General features: G+C 44.1%; 1 protein-coding gene across 19 annotated transcripts in view; it reads left to right on the top strand.

The window, feature by feature from the left end:
- TENM4 (teneurin transmembrane protein 4) overlaps positions 1-24,573 on the top strand; it is a 929,900-nt gene that overhangs the window by 771,799 nt on the left and 133,528 nt on the right. For 16 of the 19 annotated variants that reach the window (XM_083170223.1, XM_083170225.1, XM_083170235.1 and 13 more), the window contains 2 exons: positions 2,677-2,775; positions 5,824-6,059. In XM_083170223.1, coding sequence (XP_083026349.1) covers positions 2,677-2,775; positions 5,824-6,059 — 335 coding nt within the window. The remainder of the gene's footprint in view (positions 1-2,676; positions 2,776-5,823; positions 6,060-24,573) is intronic. The other 3 variants (XM_083170240.1, XM_083170230.1, XM_083170236.1) reach the window with 1 other exon arrangement.

Genomic DNA, 24,573 nt, shown 5'->3' with positions numbered 1-24,573 from the left:
TGCAACCACTGTAAATTCAAAATGTGATGACCTGCCTTCGCAGCGGAGACGGTTCGATAAAGTTAGGCGGGTGTTCTAACAATTTTTTTATGAAAAGTTACCCACCAGGGGGTGCGGTTTCTAAAGATAACTTATCAGGAAAATGAAATTTATGACTAATTAAACCGTAAAGATGTTTTGATTTAGGAAATGTTCTAACGTAACTACATCATTTACAGCAGAAAGGCCACGTTTTCCTGATTACCAGTTACAGTGTATTAAATTAGAAATACAAAACTATCATTCTTGTTGGACGTCTATGTCGAATATATTAAATTTATAGATTGCTCATCCTTGTAGGCCAGGACAGCTTACACGGTCTATTGCATTGGTGTAAATGTTACATTTTGAACACATTGATGACACGTCTACTGTATTGATGGAAAATAATGTAGCGATGCCAGGTTTAGCTTGACAGTAACAAATCGCTGTCTTGTTTCTTACATAATGAAAGCAAAATAGATTTATTTGGGAATTCTGAACACTGAGTCGCTTTAAAAAAAAAAGTGTATTTATATTAAAACCCTTTAATTGTAGACAGGTGGACACCAATCAGTCTGTGACCTCTAACTGCCGCTGATTACAGCAGCGTTTGTTTATGCGGGCCTCGGCGGTATTGATGCAATCAGTTATTGTCTGTGTTTTATTTGAAGCTTACAAAATGCTTGACGAAGAGTTTTATTGATCATGTATTTTATGTTATCAGCTGTGAAGAATTTCCAAAATTAAACTAAATCTGTTTTGCTTCTATAATGTAACGACGCAAACGCAGAAAATGCCAAAGGGTTGATTATTTGCTATGGCCAATGTATATAACATGTAGTGTATTTAATACATACATCCCCTCCCCCCTGCGCTACGGCCCCTGCCTCTCTTTGTACCGCTATAAAAATGAACCTTGACCCTTACAGCGGGTGCTTTTTCAGACCTCCTTAAGATATCTGCGATGAAGCATCGGCAATAGAGGGAATGTAGTTCATTCTAGCACCCTGCACTTTTCGAAACCCTAGCAGTTCTTCTTTCCTGCCTGGGGTGTCGCTGTCGCTTGTTTCTTCTAGCACAATCTGGTCTGTATCTCAATACAGACCTTAGTGTGCTAGAAGGACCAAAGCAGACAGCGACACCTCAGGCAGGGAAGAGGAAGTGCACAGGTTTTAAAAGGTGCCTGGTGCTAGATTGCTCACTAGAGAATGACCATATATGGCTGTTCTACTATTGGATGAGCACGAAGTATAGAAGCCAGATTTTGGGTGTGTTCTCCTATCATGAAATGCTGTGAAATGGGTTTGGTTTTTAATGTAATAAGAAATGGCAAATGTGTTTGGTCATGTGTGTGATATTCCCTCATCACTGGTAGCACATGTCATTCTAACCTCATGCACAAAACACTTGAAGTAGAGTTATCATCAAAATATATATATATATTCAGTGTTGATAATCAGGGGTGGATTGGCCATAGGGCACACAGGGAAAATTCCCAGTGGGCCGATCTGTATATGAGGCCTGTTCAGCCCGCCGGACATTACTCTGCATTGTCCCCATTTATTCTGTTATTTCAGCACTGCAGTAAAGCAACTATCCAGTGATACTGCCATGGATACCCGGCATGTTATACCTCTGGTATTGCCCATGTTTCTAGGGCCACATTATGCCCCCAATGCACCCCTGTTGACATTTTGGGATGGTTTCTTGAAGCCAGTGTGGAAGGTCACTGGCCCCTAGAGAGAAGATTGTTTTGGCCCACAAAATGGCCTTCTCTGTGGAGTGCTTCTGTGTTCTGTATTGTCATGAATGGCTACCCAGTGAGCCTGTAGGCTTTATTCTTATGACTATTGGGTCGAGATTCAAAATGGCCACCCTTCTGTCAGCAAGCAACTCTACTCTAGCTTAGCAACTGTGAATTTAGGGTCTGATTAGGGTCGTAGTGGGCCGAATTCAGCCCCTTCCCAGGTGTTTGGGGTTTGTGCATGTGGAAAACCCGGGAGCGAATGGCTTTGCCGAGTTTCACACAGCGTTTCCATAAAAACGTTGGGCGTTACCCATGTGACTTCACCTGCCCACCCTGTATTCGGGGATCAGCGGTGGAAATAAGTCCATTTAGAGTGACTTTTATTACCGAAGGGGAGAGAAATCGAGTCCGCGACCATTGAATGATTTCTCTCCCCTTCGGCTGCATGCGAGGGTACGTGTTCAAGTACAAATGCCCGTGCATGCTAGTGATGGGATTTGATGGTGGGGGTGGCTGTCGTTCGGCAACGCAGTGGGCAGTGCTTACCTGTTCGCTAGGCTGCGTTTCTACGCAGCCTAGTAAACAGGTCTGAGTCAGGCCCTTAGTGTTTTCTTCGAAGCATCCTCCTTTTTTGGGAAGTTTTAGTCTCCGACCAATACTCTTAGCTGTGAGCATTTACAACAGCGACCCCTGCTGGTCAGTAAAAGAAAATGGTAAACCACTAGTGTTCAGCAGACAATATAAACCTGTGTATATATAATATAATACAATATACTGCAATTTGTTATGATCTTTAATTTTGCGCTATATATAATATGTATTTTGATGATGATTGGGTACATTTAGTATGAGGTCACTACATTGATGCATGACTCACAGCCTTCATTCATGTTTCCATCTGTGTGTAGAAACATAGCAAAGCAGACATTCCTAGAGACTTTGCAGGACAACCTCATTGAGATGGACACCTTCCCCACCTCCCGACATGACGGTGCTTACAATGATGGGTATGTTACACATCCTATTGATTGTCTGCCATTTTGCATGAAATCACCCCCTTTATTCACTGCACTTGCCGGTCACCACTGGGTCTAGTTACTGCTTTGTTACATGTCTGAGGTAATGTGTAGGGAACCCTCAGCATATGCTCGGAGCCACTTGTTACAGACTGAGAACTATGTTGGGCCCTCCAAACCACCCTAATGAGCCCAGGGTCACCCAATTCAGTCTCTCAACCTAAGGACATTGGTTATTCTGTGTGTGTGTGGTCGAATTGGTCCCAGATCTGCACAATGTATAGGGCCGGTGGGCAACCAGGAGCTGTACAAGTCCTAGTACATGTTACCTGCAACCTAAAAAGTTCACATAAACATTCTGGGAACCTGGAAAGACCTGGGGCCAATGTAACCGCACATATGGGTGACTCAACGGATTGTAATGAGTGTTCTGCTAGTCAGGCTTGAAGATTTCATCAACTGGGCTCATTATTGTGGTCCAACAATGACCATACACTTGAAGGTTACCCGTGGTTCCACTTGAGATCTTATCAGTCCTAATCAGATGAGGGTGGTTGGTCTGTTTTTGTCCCTAGATAAGCATGTTGTTAGGGGCACTTTCTTGCATAGGATACCTTTCCTAAAATATATAGAGAACCCAGTGAAAGACCTGGCGTACCATGTAGTCTTCTGGGAGGAGTCTCATTTGTGGTCCTTGAGTCACCATGCCTGATCATGGGGACCTAAAATGGAGTGAGTGGGATAATACACCCAAATCTTTCAAAGGGCCCGCTTACCTGCCTAGTCCTTCAATACATACTCATTCCAGCATTCCAGTCTAGCCTCAATACATCAAAGCTCTATGATGGGTTTTCCAGTCTAGCCTCAATACAAAGAAGCTATATGATGGGTTCTCCAGTCTAGCCTCGATACATAGAGGCTCTTTGATGGGTTCTCCAGTCTAGCCTCGATACATAGAAGCTCTATGATGGGTTTTCCAGTCTAGCCTCGATACATTGAAGCTCTATGATGGGTTCTTCAGTCTAGCCTCTATACAAAGAAGCTATATGTTGGGTTCTCCAGTCTAGCCTTGATACATAGAAGCTATATGATGGGTTCTCCAGTCTAGCCTCGATACATAGAGGCTCTATGATGGGTTTTCCAGTCTAGCCTTGATACAAAAGCTCTATGATGGGTTCTCTAGTCTAGCCTTGATACATTGAAGCTCTATGATGGGTTCTTCAGTCTAGCCTCTACATAGCTCTATGATTGGTTCTCCAGTCTAGCCTCAATACATCGAAGCTCGATGATGGGTTCTCCAGTCTAGCCTCAATACATCGAAGCTCGATGATGGGTTCTCCAGTCTAGCCTCTATACATAGTTCTATGATCGGTTCTCCAGTCTAACCTCGATACATAGAAGCTCTATGATGGGTTCTCAAGACAAGTGATCCTCATTAGGTCTCTTGTGTTCCATCAACATCGATAGCATAGCAGTTGTATGTGAGTTGTGGTCCAAAGTCATTCGTTCATCAAAATGTGCAGATTTTTTATACAGAATAAAGAATCCAAAATGGCTACAGATGGATCCCATCACTGTCTCCATGTATGCTTCCATGCATTCCCGATAAATCCCGATGTCCGTATTAGGAGCGGATGTCTTTCCCTTAGACACGATTAGTAGCTGCTCTGCAGGAATGTCTGCTTATGCATGCATTCAGTATACATGCATTTACTTTAACACATACTTGGATATCACACGTGACCTGTCTGACACCTGTATTTTAATATTTGACGTTATTTGCAGTTTTTCACTGCTAGAACCCAGAATGTTACTTACCATGCTTACGATATATCCCCATTGTCATTCCGTATTTGGCTCCAGAGTTCCACAGATGTTCTTCTTTCTCCAGCCTCCATTGTTGGTGGGGCCCCTCCTACATCTACTCTTTATTCTTAAGAGAGGAGTTCTGGGGAAACTCCATAGTAGGGAGAGAGGAGTGCATCTGTGGACCAAATAGGAGTCCGGGGCACCCGAGGTGGAGCAGGCTAGAACTTAAATGTAATTGCAATTTTGGTGCAGTTTTCCTTCTGTTCTGTGAACTGTATGCTGCTTGGTAATTGCAGGCCTAGTTATGATGTTACAATGGTGCATGCTTTCTGTTGTTGCTGGTCACTCCTCTCTAAACTGTACAATGAAGCCGCTGTCATTCGTGGTAGAAGTAAGGTATGCCGCAGGGGTAATGTGCGGATTCTCAATCTGTTCAAATAAAAAATCGAAAAGGAGTGCCCCCCCCCCCCCCCCTCCACGCCTACTAAGGCAGCCTTTACCCTCGGGGAAGAAGCCCTCACATGGTAACTAGGCGTAAATTTACTAAAGCTGTTAAAGTTGAGTTACAGTTGAGTTGATGTTGCCATAGCAGCCAATCAAATTCTGTCTATCATTTTCAAGGATGCAATATAGAAATTATAGACAGGATCTAATTGGTTGCTATGGGCAACATCACATTTTTTTTATTTCTAGAAGTTTTACTTTTTACTAAATTTCCCCCCTAGTCCCTTTTAGTTTCCATTTTTATGATCTGATGCCACCGGGTAAGATTTAAACACTTGTTAATGTATCACCTGACTGGATCATCATAGCGCCTGTCCAATCAGGTTCCACGATCTGTGTACACAACCCGGCTGACATTCGCCTGAATCTTACTCTTTGAAACCACCCTTATAGTCTTCAAAGTCCTCTTTAGTTCCAGAGGACATGGCAAGGTGTTCCATGGGGTACCAGGAAGGAGGCTTCAAGGGCTAAGGGGACAACCTTAATTTCAGTTTTCTTTAGCTTCTTCTAAACTGACCAGCTATTATAAAACACAGTCCCAGCTTTATTATTTGAACTTTGAAGGCACACGGTTGGCCCGGTAACTCTAGCAGAACATCACCGTAGCTGCTGTACATCCGCTTCATTGTTTGGCCTGAGAGCGAGTGTCCATCGTTGTAGCAGTGGTTATAGGCTATGTTCAGAATACCCAGGACTCAACCACCCGCACTCTTGTTTTCCCCACAGGCATTTTCTCTTTAAACCCGGAGGCACGTCCCCCTTGTTTTGCACAACGTCGCCAGGCTATCCTCTGACCTCCAGCACTGTGTACTCGCCACCACCCCGACCCTTACCGCGAAGCACTTTCTCCAGACCCGCCTTTAACCTGCAGAAGCCGTATAAATACTGCAACTGGAAATGTGCGGCACTGAGTGCTATCATTATCTCTGTCACACTGGTGATCCTCCTGGCCTACTTCATCGGTAAGTGTGGAACAGACACTCTGGCCTTTCTTTGAAGGTGCATCACACAGTGAAGGAAGCCATCTTGTGGCCCGGAGCAACCCAGCAGTGTCAGTGACGAATAGTGACCTGGGGAAGTTTAGAGTTAGGGAAGGGGAGGTTTGGGCAAGGCTATGCGAGGGGAGGTTAGGGTTAGGGAGTGGAGGTTCTCTTGTTGTGACGTTGGGATGACTTTCAGCATGTCTTCCGGTGGGGAGTATGACTAATCATTACCCTCCCCTAGTGTATAACCCTAACCTCCTCTCACATAGCCTGACCCTAACCTCCCCTTGCCTACTCTAACCCTATCCTCTACTCCCTACCCCTAGCCCTCCCCTCCCATATCCTAACCTCCCCTCCTATAGCCTAACATTCCCCTCCCATAACCTATCCCTCCCCTCCCATAACCTATCCCTCCCCTCCCATAATCTATCCCTCCCCTCCCATAACCTAACCCTCCCCTCCCAGAGCCTAACCCTCCCCTCCCATTGTTATTATTCTGTCAACAATAACTAACTGTAGACATAGAGTATGTTGAGATTATGACTATATCCCTTTCCTAGACTGTAATGAATACATAATAATAAGAATCTGGTTGCTACGGGCTACACCTCTAGTTTTCCTTTGTGAAAGATTTGATGACTCTACGCCTAAGTCATCCCTTCTGCTTTCTTTGCCAGCTTATGTTTGTTACTTTTGCTCATCCCTACTGCTTACTGTGCTTCTGGTTGCGTATGTAATTGGGGTTTATATAGTCAGGATAGAGGGTTACATGATTGGATTGCACATGCTCTCCATCTGCTGGGTACTTCAGTAGGGACTATATAACCCTAAACGGGACGTTTATTACTTATCTTTGAATACGTGTTGTTTTTATAGATACTGTTGTATTTAATACGCAGAGCAGATAAGTGTCGTGTCCGAGGGACTGTAAGAAAACAAAGTATATTTAGGGAAATTGTTTCATAGGTCTAATAAGTACTTTTTTGAAGTCCTGTTTACACCATTTACGGAGGTTGTGTGTTATCCGCAATAACTTTTAATTCTTAGATTTTGTTCTATGCTCAACGTGATTTGGTGACCTTTTTTATTTACCATTTATCACCTATATCACAATAACACATCTATCACGGTAGCCACTTATTCTGGTCCGGTTTAACCAGTGTAATTACCGCCTATAATTATTCGTTTCTAAAGGAATATATGAATTATTAAAATTCAAATTAAACTGTTCATCTCTGCACAAACATATTTAACAAAGAGTTTAACTTGATCTAATCAACAAGGGGGAAAAAGATATTTAATTAGAATTTGATGAAAAATAGTGTTTCACTTATTGCATAATCAATTATTAATTACAGCAATAAGGAGAGCTGGCTGAGTTTACTAATTAACTCATTTTGAGAATTCCGACTAACCTTTCGGTGTGTAATTATTTCCCGCGTCCCGCTCTGACACTCATAGCGAGGATATCCTAACTACAAAGATGTCGATATTGATGAACCGTCGTCTTTTCTCTTCGTTTCATAGACCAGACAATCGCCTCTTCCGAACTTCATTCCTTATGTCTATAATGGAACGTCTAGAAAATGAAAACGGAAATCACGTTAATTTGTTTCCTGTATTATTTATGCAAACGTAGATATTCGTTTTAATGAAATGGCGTTCACCGAATGAGTTTGCATTGCGCAAAAGCTTAGCTTGTCATTGTCGCGGCTCTCTGGTCTTCTCAGAAAATGCTGTCTTACAGCTGCAGAAGAGACCTGGAATATTATTTTCTTGTATCTGGATGAGATTTTATATTGCAAAATCCATTTAATGAGATCTCATTCGATTTATAGCAGCGATTTACTCAGGTGTGACATGTCTACATTGCAATCAATACTCAGATGTGCCTGTGTGTATCCATTTCCCAGGTCTAGGACGATGTAATCACTATTATCTGCAAGTAGCTTTCAGAAATGTGTATTGCTAGGCTTCTGAACGGACAATGGCGCACATGCTCCATAGAGAACCAGCATTAGAATGGTTCGCTAAAGAGGTATTTCTATAATGCAAACATCAGGGCATTCTGGCGGTTGTTGTGCGACGCAGCTGATGAACTTGCACATTATACGCTAGTACATTTGCCCGATGTATGTAAAATGGGGGTTTACCGGATAAACCGCGTTCCACGTGTACGGGATTACAGACGAGACGTCACTTCTTCGCTCTGGGGATCAGCTGCCCCCTCTCCGACTCACTGCTTTCATATTGATTATTTTCAATGAAAGTTCTGTAGATCTGTAAATTGAAAATCTTCTACCGTGAACCCTAAATACATCACTCTCTAATTATCTTCTGTATTTGGACCATTGCTAAAATGTTAGCGGGAAAACCTGAAGAGTGTACGGTGGCCTGGAGGGATCTCTCCACCCACACTGCACTGTGTGTTCTTTTTGATAATTATTATTACTATCCTTTATTTATATGGAACCAAAAAGGATCCACAAGGCCCAATTACAGAGTTCATAAATGAATAAGCAAACAGTGACTGACATTTGAATACAATAGAGGACAAGTACACGGGACATAACCATATCTGCATCAGCAGAGGACACTATAATAAGTATCAGGGTGGCAGAAAACCGCAGGATTTGATGCCATCAAGGATGATTTAAGTAAGGAAAGGAAAAGCACATGAGGGAAGAGGGCCCTGTTTGTGAGAGCTTACATTCTAAAGTTGTTATGGAACTAAAATCACCTTTTGTCAGGGTTGAAAAAAATCAAAAACATTTTTTTTTGCTTGTGATCTTCATCTAAGTAAGCTGATCCGATGCAGTAAAATCACACACCCTACAAAGATATAGGGGGTTATTCTAGTTCATTCTTTCTGACAAAATCCTTCTTAGATGGACAAAACCATGTGCACTGCAGGTGGGGCAGATGTAATTTGTGCAGAGAGAATTAGATTTGGGTGGGGTTTTTCTTCAAAGTGAGATCTATATTGCAGTGTAAAATAAAGCAGCCAGTATTTTCCCTGCACAGAAACAAAATAACTCACCCAAATCTAATTCTATCTGCACATGTTACATCTGCCCCCCTGCAGTGCACATGGTTTTGTCCATCTAAGAAGGATTTTGTCAGAAAGAATGAACTAGAATAAACCCCATAGAGAGGTGAATCAGATAAGAGAGATAAATCTGCCTAGCATCAAGCTTTGATTAATGTGTCGGTGGTGTTTTAAGATGGGTGAATACCTATACAATCGATGTCCAGTTCTCCCGATATCGGGTGAATGGCCGTTGGATTGTATAGGTGTGTATGCAGTGCCGATGCAAGAGCATCAACTGATAAACGGCTTATAATGCTCCTGCATCTGTCAAGACCATTTGTATGTGTTGCGCATGTGTCCTCCTGATCACCATAGAAAGAGCCGCTAACCCCCTCCTGCTTCCTCCACTTCACAGGGGGTCAAAGTGGGTCACGGCTGGATACCCGATCAACCGGGAATCGAACAAGTGTGTACCCAGCTTTACTCTTCAAGATTGTGAGTGTTAACTGTTGTTAACACTGCTTGATGCCAGGCAGATTTAACACCTCATATCTGATTCACCTCCCTATATCTCTGGTGTGTGTGTGTGTGTGTGTGTGTGTGTGTGTGTGTGTGTGTGTGTGTGTGTGTGTGTGTGTGTGATTTATGAAGACCACAAGCAACAAGAATGTGGAATAATACCAGGGATTTCTTACAATAGGCTTTGTTGTGCCCGTAGTCCCAGCATATTAAAATGAGTTTAAAAAACAAACAAACAAAAAACTATTTGGTTTAAACCAACCAACCCTGCCTTTTGTCATACCTGAAGTTATGTCCTTTTGTAGATTTAAATGTAAAATTACTTTTTTGAGGCTACCATCCCCCCTTCTGTATCTGCCTAGCAAAACTTACTTGCTCGTTCTGTGAGAATCCCTACAGGGGTAGCAATGTTGACCCAAAAGCAACAGTGAGCTGCAAGCTTGTCTGACCAGTTTGATATCTTCATTATGGGAGCATTAAGGATCAGGGCTGCTACACGGCAGGACAGCTAGGGGTAAACTTACTTCTAAAAATGAAAAGATGTGATGTTTCCCAGAGCAACCAATCAGAGTCTGTTTAATTTTTTATGATGCGATAGACAAATTATACAATCTGATTTGTTGCTATGGGAACATCCTCATCTAATTTATAGAAGCTTTTGTAACTTTACCTAGTCCCTAGCTATATTTCCAAAAGTTAGAGATATCGTCAGTTTTCGCCTATAATATAGTTCAAATTCACATTCGACCTATTCAATGTTTTTTATTTTTCCCCGACTTTTGGAAACATTCCAAATGTTGGAAAGGACATGGATTGGCAATTGCAAGTACTTTTAGGCGGCCGCTAAAAATTTGACAATTTAGTGGCCGTTCCTGCCAATACCGATTCACATTTTTAAAGAGCCCGAATCTGCAGCGGTGAGTCCTGGGATTGAATTGGTCCTGCCCTCTATTTCTGACTATTGGAAATATCATCCAGGATTGTATGCCCCCATGAGTGTATAAGCCAGGGACCTGCAGCATTAGAGGGGTGCAAGGTGGGAAAGTCAAAAGCAATCCCTTCTAGTGCTAGAAAAGCATTAAGTCAACATGGAAGATAGAGCAACACGAGCAAAAGGTTGCCATGGTGATGGTGATGGTGAAAACATGAAAAAGTCAACATGGGTATTTCCAAATTATTTTTTTATCATACTTTACCATCCACGCGGACTACGATCGGGAATGGCAACGAGTGAAATGAGCCATGCGGGGGTACATGGTACACTATTTGGGGGTTCACGTGCGTAAGTCTACAAATCACCCCCCCCCCCCCAAAAAAAAAGTAATCGCGACATATTTATGTGTTGACCTTTTGGGGTCCACCTGGACACTCAACCCCCAATCGCCCTCAACCCTATGATCCATACACCTATATACCTATGGCACCATTCTGACAAAGTAAGAACAAAGATGGCTCCTCTCTTGCTGTAGATTCTTTTAGAGACCGCAGTGTTTTTATACATCTTATGGACACCAATTTCGGCTGATATGGCCGGGATGTGCCCATATTTTAACTACACGCTACCAGCAATTGACAGTAAAGCAGAATATGGTGCTAAATCTTGGAAAAACCAAGGAAACCGGAGTGTGCGGCGCATCTCCAGGAATCTGTCCGGACATCTATACCCTATGGTCATGTAGCGTGCCGATCATTTGCGGCCTTGTTTGATGCGTTCCTCACAGGACATCTGCAAGGGCATGTTATTTTTGCCTGCACACTTGTTGCTGGTTTAATCCGAAGCCCACAGAACCCTGTGCGCCGTTTGGAAATACGCTGGCTGCTTGCAGCCGCCGTAGGAAGTGTCAGCTTGATGTATGACAGGCTTAAGAGCCCTTGTAGAAAGCTAAGGGTAGCCTGAGGGGAGTCTTAGGTTTCATGGCTGATTGTTCAGGAGAACTAGTGTTATTCTGACTCGCTGTCACATTTGTACAAAACCCTCAGTAACCCCCCCCGCACAACCATATTCTCACAATGTACATGACCGTGTCTTTAATCCACTTTTATTGACGCCATAAATCACAAAAACTTCTCACATCTGAGGCAACTCGGAGCTTAACGCGGCGATTACGGAACATCTGCACCACAAGGTTGCTGGATATCCCCTTTACAGTACAAGTTGCTTCACTGTCTGTGACCTACAGCGCTCTCGGCTCAGGTAATGTTTAGTCACGCCGTCCAGAGTTATTTATCATGAGACAACTGCGAACAATGAAACACAATACGGTGCAAGGATTTTGATGTCAAGTGTGCGGTCTCATTCCCATTCAGCCGTTTATACACTTAATACTCAAGGTTCCTTTTTAAATGGAAATTATATTGTATTTCTAAGTTGTTATTTTCTATTGAACCCGCTTGATCTGGGCCGATGCCAAAGTGATTTCACTTGTTCCTAGGGAAGTTAAGTGCATTGTGTGGGGTATTGGTTCAGGCCACAAAATGGCTGCCATAATTCAGCGAAGCTGCTGGCTCCTCCTGAATGCTAATGATGGCTATTGGCCGCCTCTGTTGCGCTCCTCTATCTGAAAAAGGTGCACTTGACTAATACCTAAAATTTATGGCACCATATTTAGGACTTGATTCTGAATAATTCGGTCCCCCGCGTGTTCGCACCGGGGGCCGATGAGTCTGCCCTGCGCATATTCTCATATGTGCGTGTGCAGGGCTTCTGTGTGGGAGCCTTCGCTGACCTACACAGACAGAGCGGCGCTCACACAAGGGGCGGAGGTGGAATGGAGGCGGACAGGGGCACTGGCGGTTCTGTTGCATGTGGAATGCCCAGCGTTTTATTGGCGTTCCCAAGCAAATACGGGTGGGATGCAGCGTGCCGGGCGGGGATGACTGATCGATTTGGTTTCTCCTGCTGCGGGACATGCGGGGGGATGTGAGGCGGATACGGCTGGGGACGGGGGAGGGGCGATTCTGTTCTGGTCAACCAGAATCAGGCACTTCATTTATAAGATAGAATGCATCTTATAAATGACAAAATACTGTAGTGATGTTGTATTATACTGTATATAATTATGTATGTCCTAATTGGAGCCCAGCATAGGCCAGCTCAACGTATAGATAAATAAAGTAGAGATGTGCAGGCTCCAATTTACTCTGATTTCAAAGCAGGATCTTATTGGATATCAACTATCAACAACTGACATGTGATTTGGGATAGCCAATAAGATTTGAAATCAAAGTACATCAGAGTAAATCATAACCTACACGTCTCTAAAATAAAGAGCCAGGTCCGGGCCTGCTGGATTAGCAGTATTGCAGGCTCCTAAAGCTGCAATGGATTTCCACATGATTACTAATGTACACTATTAATCTTTATTCGAACGCACAAATAATTACCAATAGGCCAAAGTGCCACAGTTACATCTCCTCTGACATTAGGCAGCCGCCCAGGAAATGCTGAAGCGGCTTGTTATCCGTTACGCAGCAAGGAGACGCCCCCCCTCCCCCCACTGCTCTCGCTATCACTGTATGGCCTCATTTTTCTAATTAAGATGAATCCCCAAATGGGAGCAGCCCCATGCTAATAATATATAGACATACAAATTAAAACTTCATTACCCGAATCTTTGGGGCCATACAGTAATTGACTTTGCTAAATGAAACATTGGTGTCAGTGAATAGGGTACAGGCAGCGATTTCTCTGAGGAAAAAGATGACGACATCTGACATTTATCAATACCCGATGTGTAAAATATGTTCCAGCAATAGCGGGCCGTAATGTGTCTCACTCTGAGTTTGCTTGTGGTTGGCGGCTGTCGTAGGAACGTTTACACGTGTGTGTAATGCAACGTTCTCTAAAAGATTACTATCTATCAGAACTCGGGTTAGCGTTGGATCTCCATAACCTACATAAAAGCATTTGTCCTTCAGCTATATGCCTTCAGGGCTGATTGAATTGGGTGCAAAAAACAAAACAGTAATTGTGCACTTAGACCAACCATGCTGCAATGCAAGGAGCTTACGGTATTTGCACATTTACACAAATACATTTTGTTTAAGCCCTGTGCACATGCATCAATTTTTCCCGATTTTCAATTTGATTTTGCTTATAGAAGCAAAATCGAAACCTAAACGAAATCGAATGGTTTTTGTGACGCTTTCGATCTACATTCGTTTTCACAAAATCGAACAGAAAAATCTACTGTGCAGCCAAGGAAATATCGAATTCGATCTAGTAAATCGAATGTGTACAATGTACCATGAATGTATATCGAATGGAATGCAGATCGAAAGTGACACAAAAACCATTCGATTTTGTTGAGGATTCAATTTTGATTTTGTTTCTATAAGCAAAATCGAATGGAATAATCGATGCATGTGTACAGGGCTTTACATCGAATCAAAAGAAAATCGATGTGTGTGTACAGGGCTTTAGACTGCATGCAGGGTAAATAGGATCTGCTTTTGCAGCGCTTTAATACACTGCATTTTAGTTCTGAGTTTTGACTTCCCCATATTTACCTACTCTCCCTGAATGGCTGGGAGGTTCCCGTAAAGTCTCCCACAACCTTCTTACACCCGCCCACTCTCCCCTACAGGAAAAATCAAAAGGCATAACTCGATTCGCACAGACTGTAGAATTTTAGCCTGCCCCCCCACTTTACATTACTGATAATGTGGGCATTGTATAGCGGGCGTGTTGGGTCATCAATAACAGGATTGCGTTTCGATGCCCCTAAACCTCTCCCTATTCCAGAACCACGCGACCGGCCACATCTAGATCTGTGCACATCTTTCTTCAGGTGGTCTACTTATACCCCACACTTCCACATTTGCCATCTCTTTACGGGTGCCAGATGATCTCCCAACAGTCGGTATTCCTACGGTCAGTATACGGACATCAGAATCCCGACAGTTAAATGCCCAATAGTTGGGTCCTGAATTAGAGGGATTATGCTCCTTCGTGGGGGTCTACAACCCTCATAGAGAGAATCCCTACTGCCGTTCCGCCACTCCACACCCCTCTTTACCCTCATCCTAGGTTTAAGTACATATTTTCAATAGAGGAGGTTTAGCCAACCACCAGAAAGAAATGGCTAACAATGTCCATTGACCCACAGTCACAAGAGGAGGGGGTTCATCCTCCGACCAATCAAACACCCATGTTCAACCATGGCTCTTCTCCACCAGGTCACTGGTCCTCTAAGAGAGTAACCATGCGTAAATCAAGTGCACATTCTGGAACCTGACCCCTAAAGGAGGGATTGAGGGCCCTCTGGGACTATCCCCTGGCCCTGTAGGCCAATCCAGGCTGATTGCTTGGATGTTTTCCCCTAAATGCATTTCTTTAGCTGTGCGGAAAAGCAAGCTCCGATATTAAACCAGAATGTCCTCGAATGCAAACCACAAGTAAATTTCACGGTAAAGATGTAACAAGGCAAAGTCCGGTTCTCATTATGGAAAATAGACCCCTCAACAGACCATGTAATACTCCACGCAACTCTGTGAGGTTCCTGCCTGTCCAAGTACCTATGGAAATAATAGAACGTGTGTCACTTTTTTTTTTAACTGAGGCTGTAACTTCAAGAAAACACAGCAACAATCGCTGCCAACCTGGCTTATTGAGCTGGCGGGGCGCAATCTATAACAGATGTTGCCTTCTCCAGGCTCTTTCAATCAGTCCTTTAATTTCACACTCGGTAATTGATTTGTCTGGTTATTTATTAACCTCTTCAGCATGGGAAAACCAAGAAGGTAACGTTAGGCCAGTAGTGCGTGTTCCTGATTTTTCCCGCTGACTCTGCAGAATTACGGGGGGCTCTTATGCCTAGCCGAGCGCTCTTTGTCTGATCTCCCTCCAACCCATCCATCAACATCATCTTCTTCTCCTTGCTAAACGCCTTTAGTTCATCATCGGTCCCATGAGGCGGCCATTTTCCTGACCTTGTAAATAACTGTCGTTGCAGATGCTTTGTCATCTTTAGCGTCCTTAAGCTCTTGTTTTTGATTCTGCTGGCTTTCGCTTTGCCCATAATTGCTGATAAATCTTTTCCTTTGAAGGAAGATGACTTGGGTTAGCCGGCGGTGCGTATGGACGGTGTCTACACTTTTCTCATGGCATAAGAGGACTTTTGGCTTTAAGAAATGGCAGACATATTTATAGAAGATTTATTGCGTATTCTATACCGTGTATTATGACTGCGGCTTATAACGGAAATAATTATTGCGCGGTTCTGTAGCGATGTGAGTCTTGAGTGATAGATTATGGAGCTTCTTAAATCAGTGGTTGCCAATCTTTGTGGAATCACGGCACCCTAGAGGATCAGAGTTTAGTTCACCACCCCTAGGCAAATAGTGTCTTATTGAGAAATTCAGGAAAAAATATTAAAGTAAGTAAATTGTGTTTCTATGTCATCCTGGGATACGGTCATTTGGTCTACAGCAAGTTGGTCGACACCATTAGGTCAACATGGTTCTAGGTTGAATCAGCCCCTAAATTGTGTAAACCAGAAATCTGTTTTATTGGATATATATGTGTTCTCCTACACCAAGAGTCGGTAATTTTTACGGGGCATGACAATAGGCTCGCCGGAGCTTCTGCGTAAGGTGTAGCGCACCGCCTTTTTCCTTCAATTTTGCATTTTATTCTCATCGCAACACCACTGACGGTGTTCAACAAAATCTGAAGCGCCAACCCAGGCTCCTGGGAACTGCTGAACCTGGGTTACCCAACCCCATTTATATACATCCCAACATGACCCATTCCAGGGCAGACAAGAGGCTCTGTTCCTGGACTTCCATGCCACTGGCGGGTGTGACTCCCCTATTTGAATTTTGGACAGTGGTGCAGTCCCTCCTCTGCAACTGCCACTGACAAGGAAGCCCAGGAGAAGAGCATTTTTGTCCCTCCTGGAATCAGTCATGTTGGGAGGTATGCAATAATATGTTGTTTTTTATTCTATCTAACCAGTTTGTTACCTGGATCCCTGTAGGGTTATATTTCATCTCTGAGGTTCTGCAAAGATACTTTTGTCCCTTATGTTACTTATCACTTAGGGCAGTATTCAATGTTAAAGTTCTCCGTGCATGGAGAGCGTTTTATTTCGCTCTCCATGCACTCTCCCTGTTTTTGCGGAGATTCTCCGCGTTCCGGAGCCTCCTGCTCCCCCTATTCAACGTGTTAAAGACTCGCCGCCACTCGCGGCGAGTCTTAACCCCTGCAGCGGACGAGCGTCCGCGGCAGGGAGCTGTCAGGGAGCCGGGGGACGTAGCAGCCAAGAGAGATTAAAGTCTCTCTTGGCTGCTGCAGGGGATATGGGGTGGGGAGCAGGGCTCCCCTGGACCCAGGCAGCACAGGCTGCCCCCCCTATAGCCAGCGGGGGACCCAGTATTCACTGTACCCGAACGTGCATCGGGTGCAGTGAATATATGAATATCTAATGAGCGGCTCGAGCGCTCCGGCCCCCTGCTGGCTGCACTGTGTAAAAAAAAAAAAAAAAAAAAAATGTAAAAAAATATTTTTTTAAAAATTAAATATATATTCATGTGCTATAGGCACATGAATAAAAGTAACATGGCCCTTCACAGAAAAAAAAACCTGATTTTTTGACACCAAAATTAAAAAAAACACCCTTTTAGTTTAAAAGTTCACATTCCTGCTCTCCATCAAAAGATGGAGAATTTCTACACGGAGAGAGACGGCGAGAATCACTTAGAAAGACGGAGAATATTTCACATTGAATAGGGTGGCTCGCCTTTGGAGAAAAAAAACCTCTCTCCACCGCGTGAAAAGCACAAACTCTCCAGAAATCACAGCGAATTTTTCTCATTGAATACTGCCCTTAGGCTTCAGAGTTCATAGTTGCCTACCCTCCTGCATTCTGCAGGAGACTCCCTGAAATAGCAGCAATCTCCCTCTCTCCCTCATTAGTCTAGCAATCTCCCCCATGTCACCTAGCCCAGATTACACTTTTACATCATAGTTACCTCCTCCCCTGCATTCTGCAGGAGACTCCCTGAGATGGCATCAATCTCCCTCTCTCCCTCATTAGTCTAGCAATCTCCCTCATGTCACCTAGCCCACATTACACTGTTACATCATAGTTACCTCCCCTCCTGCATTCTGCAGGAGACTCCCTGAAATAGCAGCAATCTCCCTCTCTTCCTCATTAGTCTAGCAATCTCCCTCATGTCACCTAGCCCACATTACACTGTTACATCATAGTTACCTCCCCTCCTGCATTCTGCAGGAGACTCCCTGAAATAGCAGCAATCTCCCTCTCACCCTCATTAGTCTAGCAATCTCCCCCATGTCACCTAGCCCAGATTACACTGTTACATCATAGTTACCTTCTCCCCTGCATTCTGCAGGAGACTCCCTGACATGGCAGCAATCTCCCTCTCTCCCTCATTAGTCTAGCAATCTCCCTCATGTCACCTAGCCCACATTACACTGTTACATCATAGTTACCTCCCCTCCTGCATTCTGCAGGAGACTCCCTGAAATAGCAGCAATCTCCCTCATTAGTCTAGCAATCTCCCTCTTGTCACCTAGCCCACATTACACTGTTACATCATAGTTACCTCCCCTCCTGCATTCTGCAGGAGACTCCCTGAAATAGCAGCAATCTCCCTCTCTCCCTCATTAGTCTAGCAATCTCCCTCATGTCACCTAGCCCACATTACACTGTTACATCATAGTTACCTCCCCTCCTGCATTCTGCAGGAGACTCCCTGACATAGCAGCAATCTCCCTCATTAGTCTAGCAATCTCCCTCATGCCACCTAGCCCACATTATACTGTTACATCATAATTACCTCCCCTCCTGCATTCTGCAGGAGACTCCCTTAAATAGGAGCAATCTCCCTCTCTCCCTGCAGAGTTTAGAAATCTCCCTCATTTCACCTATCCCACCTTATGCAGCGGTTACCTTTTTGGGGAAAAAATAATGCCAACAATAATCTCCTTGAAAAAGTAGGCAAGCTTGCTTCAGACCCACTGGTACTGTATCTGTCCTGTACATTGCACTGCCATGTTTTCTGAATGCTGCCTGTGCCGTTTAGTGGGTAACATGTGTTAGACCCATCAAAGCCATTAAAGTGACCTCTGACTGACTATGACAGATATGTTTTCTTTTCAAATGAGATTTAAGTGTTTGAACTTTTTGAAATGCAAATAAAACACCAGTGGGCAGAAAACCTCATAGAGAATAATAGAGGCTCACGCCCTGCTTGAAAATAAGTTACATTTCATTTTCATCACAAATAATAGTGAGTGTACACACGATGTTTGCGATATATCGTTATCGGGACATTCCGCACAGGCCAGAGGGGAAGACTTAGGGTTAGTAGAATTCCTATTCTCAGTACTGGAGCAGCGTTACCAAAGCTGGATCGTTTTTAAACCATCTCAATAGCAGTAAATGGAGAATGTAGAAGTTATGTGATGTTTCCCATGTCACTGCATTGTCCCGCATGTTTAATACAAAATCCCAGTTTCAGTGGGGGCTCACTGGTTGCCAAGTCCCGATGTAAATGATTTGTCACCCAACCTACGATACATACTGGGAGCCCCCCCCCCCCCCTAATGCACTCTCTGTGTCAGTGATCCAAGGCTTTGTCCATCTGTCTCTGTCACTCTGAATCCTCCCCTGGTGACCTTTCCCAGACAGCATTATCACCCTGTGAGTAACAGGAGACATCAGTGAGTTCATCTCCTTCCCAGGGAGGTCTGCCAGCCAGCTCTGCAATAGATCCGGCTGCTGCGTTCTACATAAATACCCAAATATGCTGCATTATACAGAGCTGCATACAGTATCCCGGTAGACAGCAAATCGCCTGCCTACTTCATTTAACTTATTATCTGGTCCTGAAGCTCTGTAGTAATATTTGGAACAGGGGAAATGTTGGGCGGCTAAACAAAGTTCGGATCAATCGGACATACTGGGCTGTTACAGCATGTCCAACAGAGCATTCATCGCTGATCCTTCGTAGCCACTCAAAAATGCGGTTATCGGTCCGTGGACCATGGGCTTTTTTTCCCCAATGAAAACGCTGGGTATGCGGGCAGACCGACGTGGGCAGGACGGCTTTGATGGCTTTGTAGAAATAATATACAAAGCTGTATTAATGAAATCCGCCTGCTATCCAGTAGGTACTGAGGGCCTAAATCTAAAACTTCAGTTTTAGAGGATTCCTATAATCCCCCATTTCCCATCTCAGCCGCAGTCCACAAAGCTTTTTTTTTCTTTTACGTGGAGAGGGATCCTTCGGATCACACCCCACCGGTGGCAGTTGCAGAGGAGGGGCTGCAGTATTGTCCAAGATTAACATAAGGGAGCCACACCAACTGCCAGCGAGTCCCAGCTGGGAATGAGTGGCAGTTGGTGCGACTCCCTTATTTGAATATTACACTTTGCTACAGGTCCACCCCTGGATCCGCCACTTCTCAGCACCATGCCAATAGCTGCTCAGGTGACCTAGGCATTCCGGCAGTAATATGATAGCTATTCTGTTACTGTTTATGATTTGTCAGGAAGGGCCTATTACGGCGGTCGCTGTCCCGGCATATGAAGATATTCATATAACACTTTTGTTGCGACGTTGCGTTGATCGGAAAGTAACAATTTAAGGGACATTTGAAGAAACCAAGCTCCTTAAGATAAATTGTATCCTGTTATTTCATTTAGGGAGGGGCATTACTGGAAAACATTTCTCAATTAGATTTAAATAAAAATAAAAACCTATTTCTGAAAACTTTGAGCAAATGCAATCTCTATAGGAGAAGTCCCACCTCTTGGCAGCAAAATGTGTTACCCCGATTGAGGCTGGTTAGTGTAGGTCAGGGGGCTCTGGCTCCACATGGTAGACACAACGGGATACGGTCACTAGGTCGACAAGCATTAGGTCTACACTACTAGGCCGACATGACTCAAGGTCAACAGGGTCATTAGGTCTACAAAAGCATTAGGTCGACCAGGGAAAAGTCAGTCAACAGTCAAAAGGTCGACATGGGGTTTTACACTTTTCTTGAGCTGACATGTGCCGACTGGCAGTATTTCATGTCCTACCATCCATTTTTTGTCTTTGAGAGAAACGCGAATGAGATGTTTCTCTGCCAGAGAGCGCACTGCGCCCGGGCTCGTAGCGATGTTCTCTGCCAGAGAGCGCACTGCGCCCGGGCTCGTAGCGATGATCTCCATCTGGCACCTGCATCATTTCCGATCTTCCGTCCTGGTGAATTACTCCCTACATACAATCTCTCGTGTTTTGGAGCAAATGTTGCTCATTGATATCCATATTGTAATTAACTGCCCTCAGACGTCGGCGTTCGCGCTGTCTGTCTCTGCCGCTACTTGATCCTTGACGTTCAATTACGCGTTGCCCCGGTGTTTGTTCTTGGGAACGTGCACCGTTCATTTGGCAGACTGATCCTCCGTCACAGAGCGTATTATTCAGCCTGATGTATTTATCTGTTTAACACAAAGCGAGCGCCTTGGAATGGCCTCGCAGTAAATGAGATTGCGTTACAAATTACTTTCTGTAAGAGAGAAAAGGTATTTGTGAATTATGCCTCATCTCACCGTCCTTCTCATTACATTCGACTTTGGCTCGCCCATTAACGCCTTAGCTACCGCCGATGGGCAGGTTTATCCGGATAGCCCTTCTTAATCACAAGTGCAAAGAAAATTTGTTGACTTGCGTTTTATTAACCAGGAGATCCCAAAAATGTGGCCTGCTTGCATCCACTGTCTGCTGTATCTAACCCACTCTTGCCCCTTTCAGACCGCACTTTTTACCCGTTATTTTGCCGTTTTTTTTACCATTTCAAAACGGTAATTTGTGCAGTCTGAAAGGTGCAGAGTGAATTTACCGGTTCTATTGAACTGGTATTTCTAAACGGTAATAAAGCAGGGTCCTACCCATTTCAGACCCTTTTTTTTTTTTTCATCCACTGTTTTCTATGGGTTAAAACGGGTTCAGTGTTGTGAAGGGACAAAAACTGCATTGAAATACAGTTAAGGACAAAAACTGCACTTAAATACCGTTTAAAGACATGCGGTGTGAAAGGGGGTTTACCTGGCAGACCCGTTTTTAGAAACGTTTTAAAATACCTGGTCAAAGCCAGTTTTGCGGTCTGAAAGCAGCATCTGAGTACAGTGCTGTTTTCGAGAAGGGACGTACCGCCATTCGCTAGGCGTGTTCTGATTGACTCGCAAGAATGTGAATTTGCATCCAAGCGAACCAACAAGAATAACCCCCATAGTGTGTGTTCTATTTCACTGTTATCTGCTGACTAATAAATGTTAAATTAAAAACAATCCACCATTTATTACTAGTTTGAGACTAGAAATGAAATCTGACCTTTTTCCAAAGCCGACTTCTCTGCATAAACCAACAAAGGAGGATGCGTCACTTTCTCTCCTAGGTATTGTAAAGAAAAATCTACAGTTTAAAACATAAGGGTCGGTTCAGCGGCACGGGCGATGGGAGGGGTCAGTCGGCGGGAGGTACTGACCTGTTTGCTAGGCTGCGAGTGTACGTAGCCCAGCTAACTGGTCTGAATCAGACCCATCAATTCAATGGAATGGGATCATTGGGTGGACCAAATGTTGAGTCGACATACTGGAAGGTCGACAGGTCGACATGGCTCAAGGTCAACAGGTGTCTAGCTCGACAAGGGACAAGGTCGTCAGGTGACTAGGTTGACACATGCATCAGGTCGACGTGGGTTAGGTCAACAGTCAAAAGGTCTACATGAGGTTTTTCACTGTTTTTTTTTTTAAATCCGAATGTTGACACAGTCGACATGGACACAGTTTTAAGTACACTGCGCTTGCCATGCGTTGGGCGCGGGGCCTCGCTGCACTCGGCGCACTGTTTTATTCTCCCACCGCGCCCTAGTGGATGGTAGGGTATGAAATACCGCCTGTCGGCTCTAAAAACAATGTAAAAACCACATGTAGACATTTTTACTGTCGACATATACACCTGTCGACCTTGTCCCATGTCGACATAGACACCTGTCGACCTTCCAGTATGTCGACCCAACGGTGTCAACCTAATGACCATATCCCATTCCAATATGTCGTTTGTTTCAATATGTAAAATCAAAAAATAAAAAAGTAAAATGTTGGAGTTTCGGTACGTCATTCCTTTCGTTAACTATTTGGCGTATTCCGTTTTCCTAACCTTCACATATCCCTACTGCGTTGCTCCAGAAGGTTTATCTGACAATAACTACGTAAATAAAGAGAAAATAAAAAAAATTGCAGTGTACATTTATAGCAGATTTTGCAATAAAAAAAAGTACAAAAAATTCTAAGTTCTAATGATGGCGACAGCTTTCCCTTTAAGTTGCCAGAAAACCTAATTAAACATTTCTTAAAGGCGCAATAGTGGGACCTTGATTTTTGCATTGGTAGGGTGCATTTCTCGCCCTTCAATGTAAAAACGCTGTGCCTATCAATATACTGTCATTATCTCACCTTCCTTGTCATCAGTTTACCTTTGTCAGATTATAATTGCATTCCTTCCACCTGATTCACAGAGGTCAGTGACTTTAATGTTTCCCCCCGGATCAATACCAATCCATAGTAAAATATTAATAGAGATTACATCTCTGTTTAATTTATTCTAATACTGGCATGTTTCATACCCGCTGTGGTATATTTCATGCCTGCGCGAGCGGAGGCAGCCTGACACGGTGCAGGTCAGCCGGGTTTATTACTTCTGGCCGATCTCTGGGGATGGTGTTGGATAGGATGTTTGGAACATTCCTCCTCTTGGCATGCGCTGGGGTTAGGAGATGTAACACGTATATGTTTCTGTTCTACTGATGACTTAACACGCATTCCTTTTGTCTGGGGTCGGGATAGGCCCCACTTCCACCATGCCAATACTTGCGTAAGAAACTGACACTTGACCCTTGTAACAGATACCTGACACTGACTTTTGACACTTAAACTACACCTTTTGTGATCATGAGGATTGACCCTGGACGCTTGACTAGAGTAACTGAGTCCTGCCAAGTATTACCACAGGCCCTAGCACCGTAATGACATTCTAACTAACACCAGTAAGAAAATGTCTCACAACGGCCTCGCATTGCGTCAGCCGTTTTTTTATCAAACTAAAGATACATATACTTCACCTCAGAGGTTTGAAGTATTTAGCCTTTGTATAATCGCATCACAGTGGGCTTTGTTCTGATTCCATTGCTCCCCCGTGCGTTCACAAAGGGGAGAGATGTTTAGTATGTGCAGACTGCTTGTTCGCTGTCCTGTTCCCACCGAGCAGTGCGAATTCCCCCCCGGAATTCTCCCGCATTGCCCTGCAGCCCCCTTCCCCGCTGTGCCAAACAATGGTATTCACGGGTCCGTGGTTTGGGGGTGGGGCTAAAATGCAGCGAATCACGTTATTTAGCATCATTTTAGACCCTCCCCCGATCCACGGCCCAGCGAATGGCTGAGTTTGCCTGCCAAAGGTGATGTCAGCCTGACAGGCGCAATCTGGTCTCCCAGACAGGAGGATAGAAAAGTAGTCAAGTATGGCGTTGGGCGGTGGCAACGGGCTGTGCCCATGGGAACACCCAGCGTTTCATGAGCGTTTCCATGCTAATGCGGCTGTGACGCGGGTGGTACAATGGCTGGCATTGCCTGAGGTCTTGGGTTCTATTACCAGAGGGCACTGTAGAATATGTGTGTGGTGTATAAAGAAGATATATTTGTCAATAGAGATATCTTGATCCGGAACCCTGGGTTGGTATTATCGCCGTTCAGCGGATTTGTGCTGTTTCCCAGTAACCGAGTTTTTGCTAATATATATATTTGTTATTAGTTTCCTTTTTACTTTTTATGTTGAAAATGTTTAATGGCGTTCTTATGCATTATCACTTGCAGTACTTACAAGGTCAGCGCTTTCTGTTATACCACAGCACGATTAAGGTGTTTTTAT

Source organism: Crinia signifera, chromosome 2 (genome assembly GCF_055691185.1).
Source record: "Crinia signifera chromosome 2, ASM5569118v1, whole genome shotgun sequence".
NCBI classification, from domain to species: domain Eukaryota; kingdom Metazoa; phylum Chordata; class Amphibia; order Anura; family Myobatrachidae; genus Crinia; species Crinia signifera.
Note: the sequence above shows the minus strand (reverse complement) of the source record. Positions and strands in the feature narration are given on the sequence as shown.